The 19,498-nt window shown below is 36.3% G+C and overlaps 1 protein-coding gene across 1 annotated transcript in view; it reads left to right on the plus strand.

Annotated features, from left to right (window-relative positions):
* Positions 1–18,380, plus strand: part of COL28A1 (collagen type XXVIII alpha 1 chain) — a 31,487-nt gene extending 13,107 nt beyond the window's left edge. The window contains exons 14-35 of the mRNA XM_030278419.4: positions 832–900; positions 1,328–1,396; positions 1,502–1,570; positions 2,140–2,208; positions 2,902–2,973; positions 3,568–3,636; positions 4,285–4,356; positions 5,225–5,293; positions 5,714–5,782; positions 7,491–7,559; positions 8,643–8,711; positions 9,174–9,242; positions 10,596–10,664; positions 11,370–11,438; positions 12,241–12,321; positions 13,362–13,397; positions 14,353–14,389; positions 14,518–15,075; positions 15,748–15,989; positions 16,562–16,649; positions 16,734–16,823; positions 18,153–18,380. Coding sequence (XP_030134279.4) covers positions 832–900; positions 1,328–1,396; positions 1,502–1,570; positions 2,140–2,208; positions 2,902–2,973; positions 3,568–3,636; positions 4,285–4,356; positions 5,225–5,293; positions 5,714–5,782; positions 7,491–7,559; positions 8,643–8,711; positions 9,174–9,242; positions 10,596–10,664; positions 11,370–11,438; positions 12,241–12,321; positions 13,362–13,397; positions 14,353–14,389; positions 14,518–15,075; positions 15,748–15,989; positions 16,562–16,649; positions 16,734–16,823; positions 18,153–18,352 — 2,304 coding nt within the window. The 3' untranslated portion in view covers positions 18,353–18,380. The remainder of the gene's footprint in view (positions 1–831; positions 901–1,327; positions 1,397–1,501; positions 1,571–2,139; positions 2,209–2,901; positions 2,974–3,567; positions 3,637–4,284; positions 4,357–5,224; positions 5,294–5,713; positions 5,783–7,490; positions 7,560–8,642; positions 8,712–9,173; positions 9,243–10,595; positions 10,665–11,369; positions 11,439–12,240; positions 12,322–13,361; positions 13,398–14,352; positions 14,390–14,517; positions 15,076–15,747; positions 15,990–16,561; positions 16,650–16,733; positions 16,824–18,152) is intronic.
* The last annotated feature ends 1,118 nt before the right edge of the window (positions 18,381–19,498 follow it).

Below are 19,498 nucleotides of genomic sequence, written 5' to 3' on the forward strand. Positions count from 1 at the left end.
GACAAATCAAATTTTACAGTTGCTTTCTTCACGACTTTTTACTACAAGTTCACAGTTTAGTAAAAAAGATAATGAAGGCAGATGTTCTAAAGCATCAGGAGTAAAGAATGTTATTTTAAACACAAATCCTCATAATGAATTTCTGTCAAAATTAAAATTATGGAATTGGTTACAAAGGATAGAAAAGATCTGTCTGGGGTATAATTTTATTGCTTGGGTGATTTTTTTACCATTTATACAAGCTAACATCTGCCTCTATATGTTTTCTTAAGAGAAGTACAGGAAAGCACAATATTTGTACCTAGTAACTGGCACTTTCCCCAAGACCACTGTTTTGTAAATGAACATTTAGAAAGACAATGACATTTACAAATAAGTTTCTATAACAATACAGTCAACCTAGTCTTCATTCTGGCAAATGCTTAGTGGGAGCCAGATCCTCATTACCCCACTTCAATGAGATTAACCCATGAAAAAAAAAAAAAGTAGAATTCAGTTTTTAGGTAATCTCAATGCTCAGCCCTGCAGGCATTTAAATCAGTTGTGGTTTTGCCATTGATTTGAGAGGAAGCAGAACAGGACCTTAAGTAATTGAGGTGGGCAGAAAGATAAAAAAGAAGCTTGTTCAGCTCTTTCCTCAGCAATTTCAAATTGCAGGGCAAACTCTTTTGAAAAGATAATCACTTTGGTATCCTGGAACACAGATCCAGGAGCAGTTTTCTGGTTCTTTTCATTTTGGTTTTCATTATGACAGAGCAAAACACTGTCTCTAGTTACTTCAGTGAGAACAGCAGTGTGTCTCCACAGTAAACTTATTATATTTTCATGTAGGGAGATCGTGGCTTTGATGGACCAAAAGGCCCTCGTGGACTTCCAGGCATCAGCATAAAAGGTGAAAAGGTGAGCAATAAATACACCAGGGGATTAATGGAGTGCAAATAAATCTAATACAAGGAATAAAGGGTTGATACTCACTACAGAAGATACAATGAGGAAAGGAACCCATAAAAGACACTGAAGAATATGGTATTTAGTTGAGATTTATGCCCAATACATTCTCCATTTTAACATCTCCTCATATTAAAATACAGGATGTTAGAAAAAGCATCTGATTCTGTGTAAAAGTTAAGGTTTAAAAAGGGAAAAGGAGACTAGAGGTTGTTTGCAACTGACCCAGTGGAGAATAAATGCATGTGTGAAAGATAAAAGGTCAGATCCCCAGCTTTACTGACTTCAAAAGAAGTCAACATGTAGTGACTAGCATGGGAGGTGTCTTAGATTGTTTCTGTATCTTTGCACAACTAAGCAACTATACTTTGTTTGCCAGGGTGACTGTGGTCCTCCTGGTTTACCAGGATCAGTTGGATTACCTGGAATTGGAATTCAAGGAGAAAAGGTACAATTTCCCCCTCACCCCTCACCCCTCACCTCACTATACACTTTAGTGTATAGTAACAGATACTATTTTATTTTTTAATAATTACTTAACCACTCTTCCCAGGGAGTGGAGGGCCCAAAAGGACCACCTGGCTCTAGAGGGCTACCAGGACAGGGGATACCTGGACCAAAGGTCAGGGAATTTTCTGAAGTAAAAGCTACTGTGCTGTTTGTATCATTATGTTTCATGATCAAGAAATGGTGTTTGGAATGGAAATTTAAAGTAATTTCCTGAAAGATGTGACAAAGTTCTGGATGACTGACGGCTATTAAAGCATGGTATAAAGGAACTAGAGGTGAAAGTGGGTCAAGAATTCGTGACAAGTAAAGAACTTTGCAGAATCAAGTATCACCTCTTGCACTTTAAGTGATTGTGCAGGGATATGATCACCACTGCTAAAAAATTAAAAAAAAAAAAAATAGAATTGTCTTTTAATGTCATAGATGCTCCTGAAATATCAGATCTTTGCAGGAAAGATTCCAGGGGACATACAAGTGTAGATTTACAGCATTAATAATTTCCACCAATGGCTCTTTGGCGACAGCTCAAAATATGTGGCAAATTCCCAATCTTTCTGGCCACGGGTTTAACACTTCTTACTATAGACAATATTACACTAATCCTTCTTAAAATTTAAGCAATTAAACATATGCTTTTATATTTTTCATAATAATGCTGTTAAAAACTAATATCTGCTTAAGGGTGAACAAGGCTTGCCAGGAGAGACTGGAGTGCCAGGAGAAAGAGGTATTGGAGAACCTGGTTCTAAGGTACATTGTTAATAGAGGAATTATTTAATCTATTTATTCATTTTGATTATAAATTTATATTTCCTGAGTATGCTTTCCAAAGCCACATAAAAGCAGGTTTAGAAATAAATTTTAGGTTCTTCATTTTTTGAATTTTAAACACAGACTTCCAATAACCTCCAGATATGGCAGCATTTTAAATACTCCTGTTCTGTAAAAAATAGTAAGACTTATGGTGACTGGAAACTTCCACCTGCCTGGCTCATGCTCAAATCATTGTTGCACACAGCTCACCTACAGCTCTGTGCAGAAAACCATTCAGAATATTAAACTGATAATTCCACTGATATTGTTTTGCATTGATATTAATCAGCAAGATGTCAATCATTGTGTCACAGTCAATTCTATCTGATATTTCCTTCAAATGCTGCCACTTAATGAAATGGTAGCATTATTTTTTAAGAATAAGCTGAATCATCAATAGCTAATAATTTTAATTGCATGTATAAAATGCACAGTTCAAAACAATCAGACTGTAGGATAGTACCAAGTAATAAGAACTGTCTTTATAAAAAAAGACAAGACTTCATATGCATAAATATTTTCTACAAATGTATTTAAAGTTTAGGAAAAAAATTAAATAGATTTCCTTAATTCAAAGAAGGAATAGTACTGAGTCTTCGTTTAATAGAACTCACTTTTTACTGATGTAAGGGTGATCCAGGGCCTTCAGGACTGGCAGGTCTGCCTGGTCTTCCAGGAGAAGATGGAGCCCCTGGACAAAAGGTTGGTTCATCTCTATCTGTAGTCTATCTGCTTCACCCCAAGCATTGCTACTGTTCTCCTGTGCTGACACCCAAACCTAGAAGAGAAAGTGTTCGTGGACAAGGGGAAAAGTACCACATTTTTTTCAGAAAAAAAAAATCTCACTTGAATATACATTTTTAGGGAAAACTTTACTTTTTCTAATTTTTTGGGGTGGGGCATTGCCTTATCTTGTTTACTCTTGTGTGCTTTGTGTAATTCATTAAACGTCCTGCAACTCAGGAAGGAAACCACTAAAATGGCTACGGCCAAGCTTTCATGGCCTTCTGACCGTGTTTTTTTCTAAATTCAGAAACTCCATTATTTAAGGTTATATACTCAGAGTGCAGCTGTCACTAAGGAAATGTGTTACTTCTCTCATTCCACACGGAGTTGAACAGTGCTTGCTTCCAAATATGGGAAAAAACCCCTGGACACACCTGACATTGGTGGGAGTTTTGTCATTGATTCTGAAAGGTCTATGGTTTTAATGAATTTATTCAAGGAAATACAAAGTTCATCTTGCACCATGTACATGCAGTGCTCTGAAACACTCCTTTGATTTTTCTATTCAAGGGTGAACCAGGGTTGCCTGGTCTTAGAGGTCCTGAAGGTGTTCCAGGGATTGGAATACAGGGGAAAAAGGTGAGGATTTCTTACTAAAGGTGCCACTCAAAATTGTAATGTCCCAGGAATAGGTTTGTCAAAGACTTCTCTTTTTTTTTTGTCCAATATAAGTAGCAAAAAAATATTCTGGACTCATAGCCATTTCATTTTTGTTGCAATTATTACAGCCTAGTAATCTGCTTGAACAGCAGTTTTCCCTTTAGAACTTTACACTATTCTTAGCTTTTCTTTGTGATCAATTGATTTGCCCTATTTGCCTTCAAATTAAAAAAAAAAAAAAGTACTAGCAAGTGTATTATATTTTCCTGTTTTGATTATTTTTTTTAGTATCTTTTTAATGTAATACTTAACTTGCTTTTCAGCTGCAATTATTCAACCTTTAAAATTCCTTTTGGCTTTTATTTTTTCTCACAGTATTCTGTGGTAAACTGGTTTATTTAATTTCGGATGAAATCTATGTCATTTTAATTGCAAAAGTCCAACATTGGATGACTCCTGAGCAGAATTAACTGACTTGCCAATGAAGGCAATAGGAACAACTCATGTGCACCACCTACAAATAGAAGTTTGCTATTTTTCACTGACATTTACAACTGATTTCAGTTAACACATTTTTAAATTATTTGATGCATTGACATGTGTGACATGTCTTTTCCATTTTTATAGGGAGATCAAGGACAGAGAGGAATACGTGGATTAACAGGACCAACAGGAGTGCCTGGACCTGTTGGACCTAAAGTGAGTTTATTACTATGTTATATTTATAAAATAGTCTCCCAAAGCTGAACATTGTTCCAGATTTCAGAAACAACTGTTCTAGAGTGAACTAGTTTAATTATAAAATAATTTCAAAGAAGTTCAGCAAAGGCTTCTCTTACCAAGAATCACCATGATCCCTATGAACTAGCAGTGTTTTTTAAAAACCTTTGCGTTTACCATATTGCTTCCCTGTTGGTTTGCAAAAAGTAAAGGTATATACTGGTATTTTTATACTGAAATATTTGAGAAAATAGTATGGTGTATGGCATATAAATACATGACAGGACTTTATTTTCCCTTACACTAACTCATGGCTGATATTCTTTTATGGATTTGTGTTTCTGTTAAAATACTCAGTACTTACTGAAAGTGAGAGAAGAGCTACTCCAGGTTTCTCCTCCACTTTCTTATTTTGCTATTTATACACACAAGAGTATTTCCCCAAAAACCAAAAAAGAGCTTAAAAAGTAAACTTAAAGAGAAATTAAAAACAAATCTACTGTAACAGAAATGTATAAAAGTTTTCAGTATACCTATACAGCTGGGCAGGGAGTCTTGAGCACTGTATGTAGAGGACCACATCTTGAATACACTAGGAAAGGGACTTCTAAAACCATGTTTGTTTAGTGACTGAGAAGAATCTCATTTCAATGGAGAAAACAGAATATGGTTGTTATCAGTTCTCCAAACAGTTAGATTGATCTCTGCATAGAATAGCTTATTAGAAATTCTAATAGAATTTTAATGGAATTAAATGTAAGTTGTTGCATAAATGTTTTCTCTATGTGATAGTCATACTCACTTTCAGAAAAATCCATTGTTTTTTTTTCTCCTACCTTCACTGCAGGGGGAGCCTGGTGTACCAGGACGTCTTGGGATGCCAGGCCCTCCTGGAAGATCTGTGCCTGGACCAAAGGTACCATCCACATTCCATCTTCTAGTGCTTAGAAACCAAGGGTGAAAACTGAAGTAGGCTATGTTAATATTTGTGTCAACAATTCCAGCCTTATGAAGTCAACTAAAACTTCTTCTGGATTGCATCCAGTCAAGTTACCACTGTGGCCTAGTATTTAATGCATGGCAGCTTGAAGTGTGGCCTATCTTGTTCATTTCTTTATTTTGAATAACTTTGGATATCAAAGCACATTTGTTTATTCTTTGTATTTTTTCTATTTATTCTTTCATTTTTATTTATGCTTTTGGTGTTTAATGTTTGTAATAGCAATAAATAAAATTAGCTGTTATGCTTATTATATATGAATTTGTATAAAAGAAACCCTCAGCCTGTGATGTTTAATAAGATATGTAACCAGAGGATTTATTTTCTTCATTGCAGGGTGACATTGGGTTACCTGGTCTTGCTGGACCAATTGGAGAACCAGGTTTTGGGCTTCCGGGGGCAAAGGTAGCTCCTAAATTGTTAAATTGATTTCTGATACAACTGTAAAATAAGGCAGGAGGATTTCAGTGAAGCAACAACAAATCTCCTAGGATGGCCACAGCATTTCACTGGCATGTTCCACAGTTAATGTGTGTGTCCTATCACGCTGGCAGATGTATAAGGATTTGTAGAGCTGGAAAACCATGGATGGTCAATGCTCCAGAGTCTGTAACTATAACCTTTCAGATGGCAGAGAACCAGGAGAAGAATGACTGATTCTAAATGAGGAGGAGTGAGTTCAGAGACAGCACCAGATTAACCCTGCTTAGAACAGCCTACATGTAAATTACAAGCAGTTGATTTCTCTCAGCCAGGCTCCTTTGCTTCATTCATAAGTTCATGGTCAACTTCATACCATTCATAACACAGGGTTATGGTGTAAGAAGAACATGAATATGTAGCTAATCTCTAATGGCTTCCATATACCACTGCCTCAGTGGTACCTAGATTCAACTTTCATAAGCCATTCTTCATTCCAGGAAAGATCTTGTCTGAAGACCAAGAAACTCAGGACATATAAATCTGTGTTTCTCCAAATATACTGGATTCTAACTGCCCCTCCCCCACCTTTTTTTCTTAGTGAGTTTGACAGTACTTTTGAATGCATCCCTAATCCCTTGTTCTTTCAGGGAACTGAACAGAGTAGCAAAAGCATGAGAAACATGTGACAATCACTCTCTCTTTTTGATCAGTCAGTGGTTTTCAAGATTTTTACATTTATTTTCATCAGGAGGAGATTATGCTGATGAAATCACATAAATTTCTGGTGTAGTCCAGTCAATTCAGACAACTTCATGTTGTCCCATTTTTGGGGATCTAACAGGAATTAATCAACTGGAAGCACATCCTTTGGTCAGAGTTGCAAGTCTCTCTCCCTCAGCCTTGAACCCCCCAAAAGCTCTTTAAGCTGGGCAAAATTGCATGTTTCTGTGACTACATTCTTCACTTTTTGCTGTCTTTGTCAGCACTAGTGGCTCTGCTTTTGCTTAGTTCTTAGACACACAACCATACAGAGTAAAGGCATAGAGGGTAAAGCTTTCTACATCCTAATTAATTGTTTTTTTTGCATGTATCTTTTCTTGCCACTGTTTTAAATGTCCATGTTTTGGATAGCTACAGGAACAAATGCAATCTTGATTATCCATTTGATAGCAACTGAGCAACTCACTGCACCCCCCAGTGTGGCTGGGACAGTTAACATCCTGAGTTTTCTTGGTAAATATGTTCCTGAGATAGTCCAGCTGTCTGGATCCATGAAAGGAGGTTAGTTGTACATTTCCCATAGGAAGATCCTCTTATACTCAAAAGGTTTAATGAGGTTCCACAGCACTATAGGAAAATAGAATTCTAGAACAAATGATGATAAATATACGGGAAATACAACTAAACTAATTTCTTCTTATATGTAGGCCACAAATGACAACAGACAGAGGTCTTAAAAATATTAAAATTAGTGAATCAGATGTGTAGATCATAAGCACTATTAAATGTCTCTGGTTTAGTCCAAGATTAAATAAATCTAAAATAATAATTCACATAGTAAAATACATTAGCCAATAGACAGAAAAAGTCAAATGACAGTATATTTGCCAAGTAAGTTTCACTTTCATGGATAATTTCCTGCTAGCAATTGTCTTGGCATTCACTCATCTGTTTTTCCTGCCTTCTTCAGGGTGACCAAGGCCTTCCAGGACCCCCTGGGCCTTTTGGGCAAAAAGGAGATGGTTATCCTGGCCCACCTGTAAGTTTATGGATTTTTCTTTTACGTGAGTTGGGAAGAAATAAGTGCTACACTTAAGGGATTATCCTCCATGTCTGACATGCTAGGAAGTATATATTAGTATATATATGCATAGGCCTACTGCTGGTCTAAAAGCCTAAAAAGCCTAAAACTCCTCAGCTGTGGAAATGCAGTTCAACACAGAATAAAATGAAATATCTCTCTGAAATAGCACAAGATCATCCCTGTTCTTCACTTCTCTTGATTACACTCTGTAGTATATTCCAAGTGGGTTCTTTTTGCCTAAGTATCACTGATGTTTCAATCAGTTCCCTCAAAATCTTCCTGTAGGGTCCTGTCTTCTGCCCAACCATACAAAATTTATTCCCAAACAGGAAAATACAATCTAGCTAAGCAGCTGGATCCATATACATCCCAGAACCACTAAAAAAGCAACTGGTGTGCTAAGAGACAGAACTAATCTTTACAGAGGCCTTTATTGGTAGATATAACCAATCCCTGAAAAAAGGATGCAAAGAGAAAAGGTTCCTTCTTCTCCCTTCCCTGCACATGTGTGCAGCACTGGCCTCACATATCCAGTCTGCTCATCAGCATGCTCCACCAGCCCTGGCAGTTACCTGCCTGTGCAGCAAGGAAGTCTCAGAAAGATTGCTGGCGACAGTCAGGGAGTTTGGACGACACATATTTGCATTTGCCTATGCTAAAGACAAAAGCAAAAGTGCTTGCGTTTGCCACACTGAGGAACCAAAATGAACAAATATTGACATGGAGATTGGAAACTGATTTATAATACTTTCTGATATTTTTGCGCAACCCAGCAAAGAACTGCTTCTGCAACTGCCTCTCCAGATTAGACTCCTCTACCTTCAAACACATTCAAGCCCTTGCATGACATGCAACACACATGTAAATGCTACTGACACTACTTCTGGAATATCAGTGTAAAGTTTAACCAGTTGTAGATCATAGTGATCCCATTAAGAGACAATATAGTTAAGATACTACCATATAAATATTAACAAATGCATGTAGTCAATGTAGCTGTAAATTAAATTTATATTTTGCCTGTGCATACAATTTCAGGGCTTGCCAGGCCTCCCTGGGATTCCCGGTGAACAAGGCCCAGATGGAGTTGGACTGCCAGGACCTAAGGTAAAGACTTCTAGATCTAGAAAAGCAAATGCTTGTGTATACTCTACTTCATAGACATACAACTCCTATGTATAGGTCAAAGTCAGAATACCTATTTAATCCAGCTTTAACTTTCTTCTCAGTATATAAAAGGTAGATCTTTTTTGGTTTATGTTTGTTGGGGGTGGGGTTTTTTTGTTTTTGTTTGGGGAATCTGGAGTTCATTGTATAATATGGGAATTGTAATTCCTGTGTAGTTGTGCATAATTGACTTGAATATATTTAGACCACCAGCCAGTGTTTGTCCCAAATAACTTCCTTGTCCTGCCAGCAATATCCTTGGGTTAGCATTGTTTGGACTTGCACAGTGCAGTTAATAGTTCTCTTCTCTTTATCTCATTTGGGTATAACAGATGCTTAGAGTTCTAGAGATATGTTAAACTTTGGTATTCACCACTTATTTCTTAAAGTATTGGCTTTCAGGGTGATCCTGGTAGTAGAGGACCAGTTGGCCCTGCTGGTCCCCCAGGAAAAGGCTTGCCAGGACCAAAAGTAAGAGATTTAAACAATTATGTCTCTCTTTGTCTAATCTCTAAAATAAGGGGGGGAAGTATACTATAAAAATAGACATCTGCATGTTTTCTGTCTTCACTGGAAGCAACTAATCCAACAAATAATCTTTATTTTGTAGAAAATCAAAACTATTTCTCATGACTAGCCACAAACCATACCCTCCTTGTGGACGCATATGATAAATGATAAGGTGATAACCGTGCAGTGAAGATCAGTGACAAAACATTTAGCTCCTGCAGACACTAGCTGCAACTGAGCAGCAAAAATTTTCTCAGACCTATCATTGGTCAGAATTAAGGGCTGGGCAAGCACTAGTATGTCTTGCTTATACTATTGTTACAGCTATACGTACTACTGTTAAGTTCTTCTGGGATGAATTCCTCTTTTTTATTGTATAAATCAGATAATCACCTAATAGCCAGTATGAGGATTGATCCCTGCAAAAATGATTATTTTTGTAATTATTTTGTAACCGTTATAAAGGACTGAAAATAACTGTAACTATAAAAAGCAATTTTCACTGTGAAACCTCTCAAATTGGAAACTCTTGTGCTCCTACAGCTATTTCAAAAGTCTACTGAATACAAAAGAACTGGTTTGAATGTAAATAAAAAGGAACTCAACAACGTCAAATGCAAATATTATGCAACACCATAGTGAGTTACCTGCACACTGTGATGGTCCCTGAGATACAGTTCCCATTGGCAGGAAGGCGGGGTCCAGCGAAAAGCAGTGGTGAAGCACCTTCTCAGGCAGCACTAATACCAAGAAAGCATGTGCATGAGATCCTTACAAATGAGGAAACTGAAAATTTCATGCAGGGATACTAGAATAGCAGTATAGACATAAAATTAATATGTACTATTTGGGTTTTGATTGCTTCCTGTGAGTAACATGGAAGGGGAACATTTTTTCTAGAGTTCTATTGAAAACTAGCTTATAAATTAGCAACAAGTGTTTATTTGCAATGCCACATTAGTATATATATGCATAGACCTTACTGTATAATGGTGGTAAAAGATAAAAAAACAATAATAATCTTCTCTTAAATTTTAATTCAGTCCTCAATATCCCACCAATACAATCCATCCTTCAATGCAGTATATATCTCTATCAGCAAGGTGATTCACGTTCACTAAGTATTAAGCCAAGTGACTCCTTCAAAGGATAAACTGGATTATTAGAATCTGATAGAGGCCAAAAAGAGTCTTTCTCAGCTAGAGCAATCTTATTACCACTACTTATAAAAAGACATGTTTGGTAGAGGAAGGACAAGAAATTACAGAGTAGTATAACAATTTATTGTGTATTTTTGTTCTGAACATTCTCTAGGGAACCATAGGACGCCCAGGGCCACCTGGCTCTCTGGGACCTCCTGGTGAAGGTATTCAAGGAACTAAGGTAAAAAGACTCAGCGTCTTCAATATTTAACCTGTGCTGAGTGGTCAATCTGACCATCACAGTGTTAAGGAGATTTCACATTTTTTCCTATATGAAGAGAGCCTCAGGCTAGAAAATGAGAAGGATAATGTGAGCAATTGCAAAATATGTTCTGTCTACTGCTGCAAACTAGTCCAAGCATGTGTGTGTTGGGGAAAGAAGAATGAACTTTTATCAATTAAAGAAACCTTTACAAAATTAAAAATAACACTCCCTCTGCCTCAACTCTCATGCTCACAGTCTGAATTAGTTATGTGTACTACCACTCTATTCAGTAGAGAAAAAGCCTCCATCCTGAATGTGTGTACTAATAATTTTTCCTTGTAATATGCACTTTTACCCAAAGCATCAGTCAGATGACACAGACTCAAAAGATATAAATAAGAAAGGTAGAATGAGAAGGACTAAAATGGGATGGAAAGAGGGAAAAAATTAAAATTGCAATCAAATTAAAATTAAATCAAATCATGATCATATGGGTTTTCAATACTGTGTATCTTTATAGTGAAGAAGTACTTGAGAAATATAAATGAGCTACTAAATTGTTTAAAGTGCCTCAAGATCCTTGTTAAAATGCAGTTTGAAAAGCTTTCTCTTTGAACATTTTAAATTACTGTGTGATGAAAGATTACAAAGGGTTAATATCACTACCTGGATTATCATTAGGGGGAACAAGGTATTCAAGGAATGCCAGGACCACGAGGCCCCCCTGGAGATGGACTTCTGGGAGAGAAGGTATGATATCTAAATCAGAGATAATAGTGAGATAATGCCCTAGATGGAAGCCAACACACTCAAAATGCTCTTTTACAGTCAGTTCTTATTGAAGGCATGTGAATTCTGTGTAAAAGGAGCCCCAGACACCAGAAGATTATATTATTGTTAGAAGTTATATTGTTATTAGAAGTGATATTATTATTTTATTATTAAAATAAATATTAGATTTTGTGACTAAATCAACGTTAAGAAAAAGAGAAAGGGGGGCTGGAATCAGTTTTTAGGTGTGATCATAATGGCTCAGAAAGGCTGTACGAAGTCCCATAGTCTACTAAAAATCAAACCAAGATACACTAATACATCTGTTTGCTATGCCAAACACCTTTTCTGGGCCAAAAAGTTTCTCAGAGTAATATTCTGTTTATTCATTCTAATGAATGAATTAACCCTTGGATTCATTCATTCTAATGAATGAAACCCTTGGATTTCTTTTCTATTTCTCTAGTGTTATCTTATTTTTCTAAGGCACAGATAATAATTTCCATCATGCAATAGCACATGAAACCCCTCAGTCTGCATGTAGTTGTTTTAGATGCTTCATTGTTCACTTCAGGTATTTTTTCCCATAAAAATGCTTAGCCATACTAAAAGTTATTAATGAAATTCACAAAGTACCAATTTATTTAAATGATCTCTAACAAAGATTTCTAATTCACGTCACAAGATTAATGTGCATTCAACAAAGATGACAAGAGAGAAATCTGAAGTGTAACAAAAACTGACTTACACTTTCTGTCTGCTTACCACCATGGTTTTAAAGGGAGATCGTGGAGCTACAGGTGACAAGGGGAAAAAAGGAGAAAAAGGTGATGTGGGCGACCCTGGTTTATCTGGAGAACCTGTGAGTAACTCAGGTTTATCACAGATGCTTTCATAAACCACTCAGAAACAAAGCTGGGTTGTGTGGTTTTTTTTCTATTTAAGTACATATAATCTGAAATATTTAAGAAACTGAAACTATTAAAAACTTTAAAAGCACAAAGATATTTATTTGATTAATACACCACTTCCCACTTGGATGTGGTTTCTTCCTTATGGCACTTGTCATGGTTTAACCACAACCAGCAACTAAATACTGCACAGCCACTCGATTGTCTACTGCCCAGCACTGGTGTGATGGGGAGGAAAATCAGAAAAAAAAAGTGAAATGAAACCTAAACAACCAGAAGACTCATGGATAGATATAAACCAGCCTAATAATTGAACCAAGAATAATTATAGTCATAATCATAAAAAAGCCAAATAAATTTGCTTTTGCATAATCATAAAAAAGCCAAATAAATTTGCCAAATAAAATTGCTCAGCACCTGCTGCTGGATGCCCAGCCCATGCCCGAGCAGTGCTGGGCCCCTCCCGGCCGACTCCCCCAGTTTCTGTTCTGAGTGTGCCCTCCCATGCTGTGGGATATCCCTTTGGCCTGTCCGGCTCAGCTGTCCTGGCCATGCTCCCCCCAGCTCCTTGTGCAGCTTCTCACTGGCAGAGCATGGGAAAATGAAAAGTCCTTGACTATGGGTAAGCACCACTTCTAATATCCAAAACAACAGAGTGTTGTCAACATGATTCCCATAATAAATCCAAAACACAGCACTGAACCAGATACTAAGAAAAGGAACTCTATCCCAGCCAAAATCAGGACAGTAGTGAAAGACAACTGACAGTGATCCAGTGGGAGACTTGAGGTCATCCACTTCCCATAAACTACCATAGGAGGTTGCAGGTACTACATGCACAAGGCAGTGCAAGTGTATCAGAAGCACACGTTTTCTAGTTTAACTTTCTACTGGAAAAATATTTTTCTAATAATGGTATCGCTGAAGTAGTGTTCTCAATTACAATGTTACTATCTAATTGCAATAGCTTAATTAGAAATCACTGTTACAGGGCAAAACTGGACCAAAGGGAGACCAAGGCCTAACAGTAAGCAAATTCCATTATTTAAATCCCATTCTAGCAAGATATAAACAACACTATCAGATGAAACATAGCCTTTTAAAGAGCTTTCTGATTAGAAGCCACCTCAGTAATAATATAGAAAAAAAAACCAAGTCAACGCTTTCTGCTTTTTTCTTGTATACTTTATGCTGAAATGGAATTAAAAGTTCCTGGTGACTTTAGATGTTTTTCTGCTATATGTTCTTTTATAGCTCATGTTAGATCACCCAGGTGTGTACTTGCTGCAGGAAGGTTTTTTTTGAAAGTATTTAAGAGTATAAAGAGCAAAAATCTTCAAATTGTCACGGTCTATCATGCTATGAACTTATTTATATTTCTGCTAAGCCTGTACCACATTTGAGTCAAATTCAGCAAAGTATGTCAGTGAGTATATAAATACTACTACAGTTTATGATGAAAGCTGAGAAGCAGTAGCAAAAGGTTGTATTTGAAAGACTGACTCAATACCAGATGAGTCCTGTCATGCACTTCAAAAAATATAACAAATGATTGCTCTAATACTGAGAAACACTTTGTTAACATGTCACATAAGCTATCATTTTTCTAAACAGACAGTGCTGAAGGCAGCAGTTTTGAGGTTTTGTGCTGATGAAGTCTGGGTAATAGAGTGGGCCAGGTACATCAGGGCTGATAATTCCCAATTACATTCTGTTTTGGTGCTCAATTGTTTTAGATAGAGATGTTAATGTGTTGTCAAGTTATTGACCCTTGTATGCATCTTTGTATGAAATAGTTTGTTGCAAAATGTGAAACTCATTCCCCATTCCCAAGGAGAAGTTTCGAAGTTAAACAGTAAGATTTTTATAAGTTACTGCAGGACACAAATATTAAATAAAATCTTTGTTAGTGTCAATATTATACCTCATTTGAAAGTGGCAGATTGTAAAATACTTTCAAATTTAATTTTTTTCACATCCAGAGAGAAGATATAATCAAATTAATTAAAGAGATATGCGGTAAGGACTCGGAAAATCTTTATGTTCAAATTCTATAATTCCTTCATTACATTTGCATTCTTCTCTTTTCCAAAAGCATGCCAAATCAAGTCATTGTGTTCTGGTTTTCTTTTATTTTTCCTTTGTAGGTTGCAGTATTAAATGTAAGGAAATTCCTATGGAGCTTGTATTTGTGATTGACAGCTCTGAGAGTGTGGGACCAGAAAATTTTGAGATTATCAAAGACTTTGTAACTGCTTTAGTAGACAGAGTAACTGTAGGCAGAAATGCTACCAGAATTGGCCTTGTGTTATACAGTTTAGAAGTTCGGCTAGAATTTGGTCTCAACAAGTATCCAACCCGCCAGGATGTTAAGAGAGCAATTAGGAAAATGCAATACATGGGAGAAGGCACTCACACAGGAGCTGCTATCCGCAAAGCAACCCAGGAAGGATTTTTTGGTGCTCGAGCAGGCGTGCGAAAAGTAGCTATTGTGCTAACAGATGGTCAAACAGACAAGAGAGAAGCTGTAAAACTAGATCTTGTTGTTCGAGAGGCTCATGCAGCAAACATCGAAATGTATGCAATAGGAATCCTAAATACTTCAGATCCAACACAGGTTGAGTTTGTGCGTGAGCTAAATCTGATTGCTTCAGACCCAGACGGAGAACACGTGTATCTCATTGATGACTTTAACACTCTCTCAGGTGCGTTCATTGAAGTTTTATTCTACCTCATATCTGATGCTTCTCACAAGGGGGCAGGGTGGGGGAGAAGCATTATCTTTGTGGATATGTTTTGATGCTGCAAAGTAATAGGAATCAAGAGATACAGATCCCCATTGTTTATGGTGTTACATTATGGGGCAACATGCCAAAGGGGGAATGTCACCCAGTATAGGAAAACACCTACTTAAACAAGTTTTCTAAGATGAGTAAGTGCTCATGCACTGAAAATCTGACTGTAAATCAGAATGAAACCCATTGTCGTAAATGCCACTTGTTCACTTTCCTGGGGAAATAACCTGTTTTCACATAGTTATTCATAGCAGCAAGATAAGCAGTTATTTTCCCATTAGTAGTAGTTGCAGTAGCAGTAGTAGCAGTTATTTTCCCAACTAGTAGTTGTTACTAAGCTTAGATGAACAGCCTTACGTAGTTCACTGTATTTTCTACCACGTAGATGACTTACATGCTGGCAAATTTGTGACCAAAAAGTCCATACTCCAAAGAGTCTGGAATAATCTTCTTAGATGCATGTAAACAATCCGAAGGAGTTCTGGATTACATGTGTATTGCTTACATATATAAGTAATCCAAATTTTAAGAATACATTGAATTTCTCAGTATGATAAGTTTTTACTTTTTTTTTTTTTACAGCTCTGGAGTCCAAATTAGTCAATCAATTTTGTGAAGATGAACATGGCACCTTAGTATATAACCATAATGAAAATGGTGCAAGTATAAGTGGGCAATCCTTCCATTCAGTATCTCCAAGTTCTCTACATTACATACTTCAGAAGAATAATGTTAATAGACAATCACTTTCAGCACAGACACTTAGAGTATCTACAGTAGAAAGTCCTCTGAATCTTGGCCATCTTCCTCAACCATTAGCTTCGGTATGAAAATTCAGCAGGCTTTAACGAGCAGAAGTTTAATAAATATATATCTTTCTGTGCCACCTAATGTGATTTGTACCATTTCCCTTAATTTTCTGCAGGACAGGTACTTTAACTTGGTATGCTCAGAGCTGGTTGTTCTGAGTAAGAGCTCTGATGTTGCATGCAGGCAATTAACTAATAGCTATAACTTCTTCCTGATACTGTTACAAGGATTCTTTTATTTAATACAATCATATTTCTGCCACAGTGTGAATCATAACAATATTAAAAAGCAATTACACTGTTATAATTAAGTCTAAGAACAGTAACTGAACTCAATTGTAGATTATAATTTTAAGTCTATAAATAGACTTCTGTAAAGCTCAATTAAAAAAAATATTTATCCAACATTTAGATATGACAACATTCCTGGTAAACCAACCAGAAGGTAAAATTCTGATTCTTAACACTGAAGTCAGTATAAATGGAAAGGAAAAACACTAGAAAATCTCTAAGTCATGGAGGGCTTGTTCGTTTTGAAACACTTCACAGTATCTTGAAAGAAAAAAAAAATCAAATGCTTATTTCAGACCAACGTACCTCCTGTAGTCTATGACACCTACAAAGAGGAACAAGATGAAGAACAACAGCCAACCCTGCTAACAGAAAACACTAGAGGTATTTCTATTGTCATTCATTTCTTCATTTTCATTTTTGGCTGATGAAAAATCAATGTCTCATTCTGTTTCTTTTCACCTGCAGCTGTGTTACCATTATTGTCATCTAAACAACCACCATCCACTAAAGTGATGACATCATCACTTCCAACTGCAGGCCCCACACCAAGACCTGGTGGGTAATAGATCATTTTTCATTTTGTTACCTCTTTGCCTGGTAATTTTGTTTCATTCTCCAAAGATTTTGTGAGTCTGTGATGTAGAAGAGAAGTAGTTTCAGGATTTTATAACAGATCTAGTTGCAGTTCTTGTCTTCCCAAGTTCTGGATCCCACTGCTCGACTTAAAAGCAAAAGCAAGGTAACTGAGAGGGAGCTCCTAAGGGGCATCAACAGGAGAACATAATGCTCACTGAGGGTGGCCAGTCAGCAGGTCATCCAGCAGCCAAGGAGCGGCAGTCTACAGAGGTGGGAGACTTCATTAAAGACAAAGAGAGTGGTTTCGGAATTGGACAGAAAGAATGTACTTCTCCTTCAGAGGAACAATAGGAAAAAACAGCGCTTAGTCATTTTAAGTATAGTAATTAGCTGAGTGCTTAAAGGATTTATTCTTTTTATATGAAATGTCCAAATGTATTTTGTTCATCATTTGGGGGATTTTAAATTCCAGTAATAGTGTATTATGATGGCAGCCACAGAAGAGAGCAATAGAAACATATTCACATTGTTTTCTGGGAACAGTGGCATGGCTTATTTGGTCTCTGGCACTAATGTGTTTTTTTTTTTAAAAGTGACAAGATAGCAGTTGCAAAAGACAAAATATCAGTCACAACATTAATCTTCACAGAAAACTGCTTTCTGTCTCATGGTATTATTAAAGTCAGTGAGACTAGATTAGTATGTCACAGTCCTCTAATCCACATCTGTAGGAGTTCTAAATTCAAACTTATGTACATAATTACTACCATTTTATTAGATAAGTAGCACAAATATCTTACAAAAGCAAGACATGAGTTTTATATTCTTCTCAGTATTTTAATGTCTCTTCTCCCACAGCACAAGGAAAACTAGTATACAGCAGGAGGATGCAGCAGATGCAAAAACAGCAGAGGCAACTAGCTTACAGCTCTATGCCTTTTAATTGCAGCTTACTCACAAGACTGGTTGCACGTAATCAAATTTCAGAATAATATATTTTAAATTATCATATTCGTATTGTCTGCTCTTTTTGTATGTGAAGCCATAATACTTTTATTTCTGGAATTACTAGAATCATGCTAGTAAAGGAACAGTTTATTTGACCACTAAGATGCACTTGTAACTTGACTTCAATATTAACATCTTTAGAACTAAAAGTGAATCTTAAACTATTGTATAAGATTAGCAGAAAAAAATAAAACAAAGTAAGAGTTTTAAAAGTAAAATCTGTGGAATACAAATAACTCTTACAAACTGAATAGTTTCTATTTCTCTTTTTTTTTTTTTTTTTTTTTTTTTTCATTTTAGAAAGTATTGTGGACCTCCGCTGCAAGCTAAGGCTGGATCAAGGGCCCTGTCGTGTTTACACGATCAGATGGTATTACGATAAACAAGCCAATGCCTGTGCTCAGTTTTGGTATGGTGGCTGCCATGGAAATGCAAACCGCTTTGAGTCTGAACAGGAATGTAGACAGGCTTGTGTATTTTTTTCTGGAGGTAGGAATTAGTCTCTGCATTAAAAGTGATAAGGTTGAATCTATTGATTGTTTGGCTTTTTTATCAATTATCCATTTGGTAAAATCAAACCAAATAATTTATAGAATGCTAACATTATGAAGTCATATGCCCACTAACTAAAAAAATGGCTACCTATGCAAGCATACTTAAATACTTTTAGCATTTATTATATGACATAGAGATTATAACAAAATAGCAAATTTTCAACAGTATCAAGAGTACAAAATGTCCTTTTTTACTCAGTTATAATAAGACCAGTGTAGCATTTACCATAGCAGTTGCACTTCTTTCACCTAGATCTGTAAATACTCCCATTGTACAATCAGTAACTAGTCCTTATTTTAAACTACATCTATTGCTTTGTATGGTCATTATGTAAGTTCTTTTCCCTTTGTTACGGAAACCTGGCATTTGGCATGGATTCTGCAATGAAAATTTCACTTCTTTTAAGCAAAACTATTCTCACAAATAGTATTTTACTATTTAAAGAACAAGACATCAACTTCCAAATTACATGCAGAGTACTACTTAATACAGATAAATACAACAAATGCATCACCTTGTGGCCTATGTGCTCTCTAGGTCACAAGACAGGGAGGTGGTTCACTTGCCTACCTTTCCTAACTACATCACAGGTATATTTCATCCTTTTTTTTTTCTTTCAGTGAACTCTCCTCAGTTTTTGTTAGCTAGCCAAGATCCATGACAATTACAGTTAAAACACATCCACAGATTTCTATGAGTGAATATACCAATAACTGGCATTACTGTGTTGGGTTAATTCGTGTCTAAAATGGTCCTTCCAATGTGAGGCTTCTGAAAGCCAAGTCTATTTTTTAAATGCATTTTAATATTTTCATCTTCCTTAGTTAACTATTTAAACTTATGTTTAAAACATTAAGCACAGCACAGTTGATTGCTGGCCATTGTGGTATTGCCTTTTACATTTATGTCTGCCTGTATATGTCGCATTTCCTGCTATTTAATATACTTTAAAGCTTATTTCTAATAAAACATTTTTGGTTTTACTGCCAGAACAGAAAATGGATAATGGTACATTTACAGGACTAAAAACTTACCTCACAGCTAAATGACATTCACTGTGTCATGCGTTTCTGGTAACATAACCGGATTTC

The sequence above is a fragment of the Taeniopygia guttata genome, chromosome 7 (genome assembly GCF_048771995.1).
Source record: "Taeniopygia guttata chromosome 7, bTaeGut7.mat, whole genome shotgun sequence".
In the NCBI taxonomy this organism is placed as follows: domain Eukaryota; kingdom Metazoa; phylum Chordata; class Aves; order Passeriformes; family Estrildidae; genus Taeniopygia; species Taeniopygia guttata.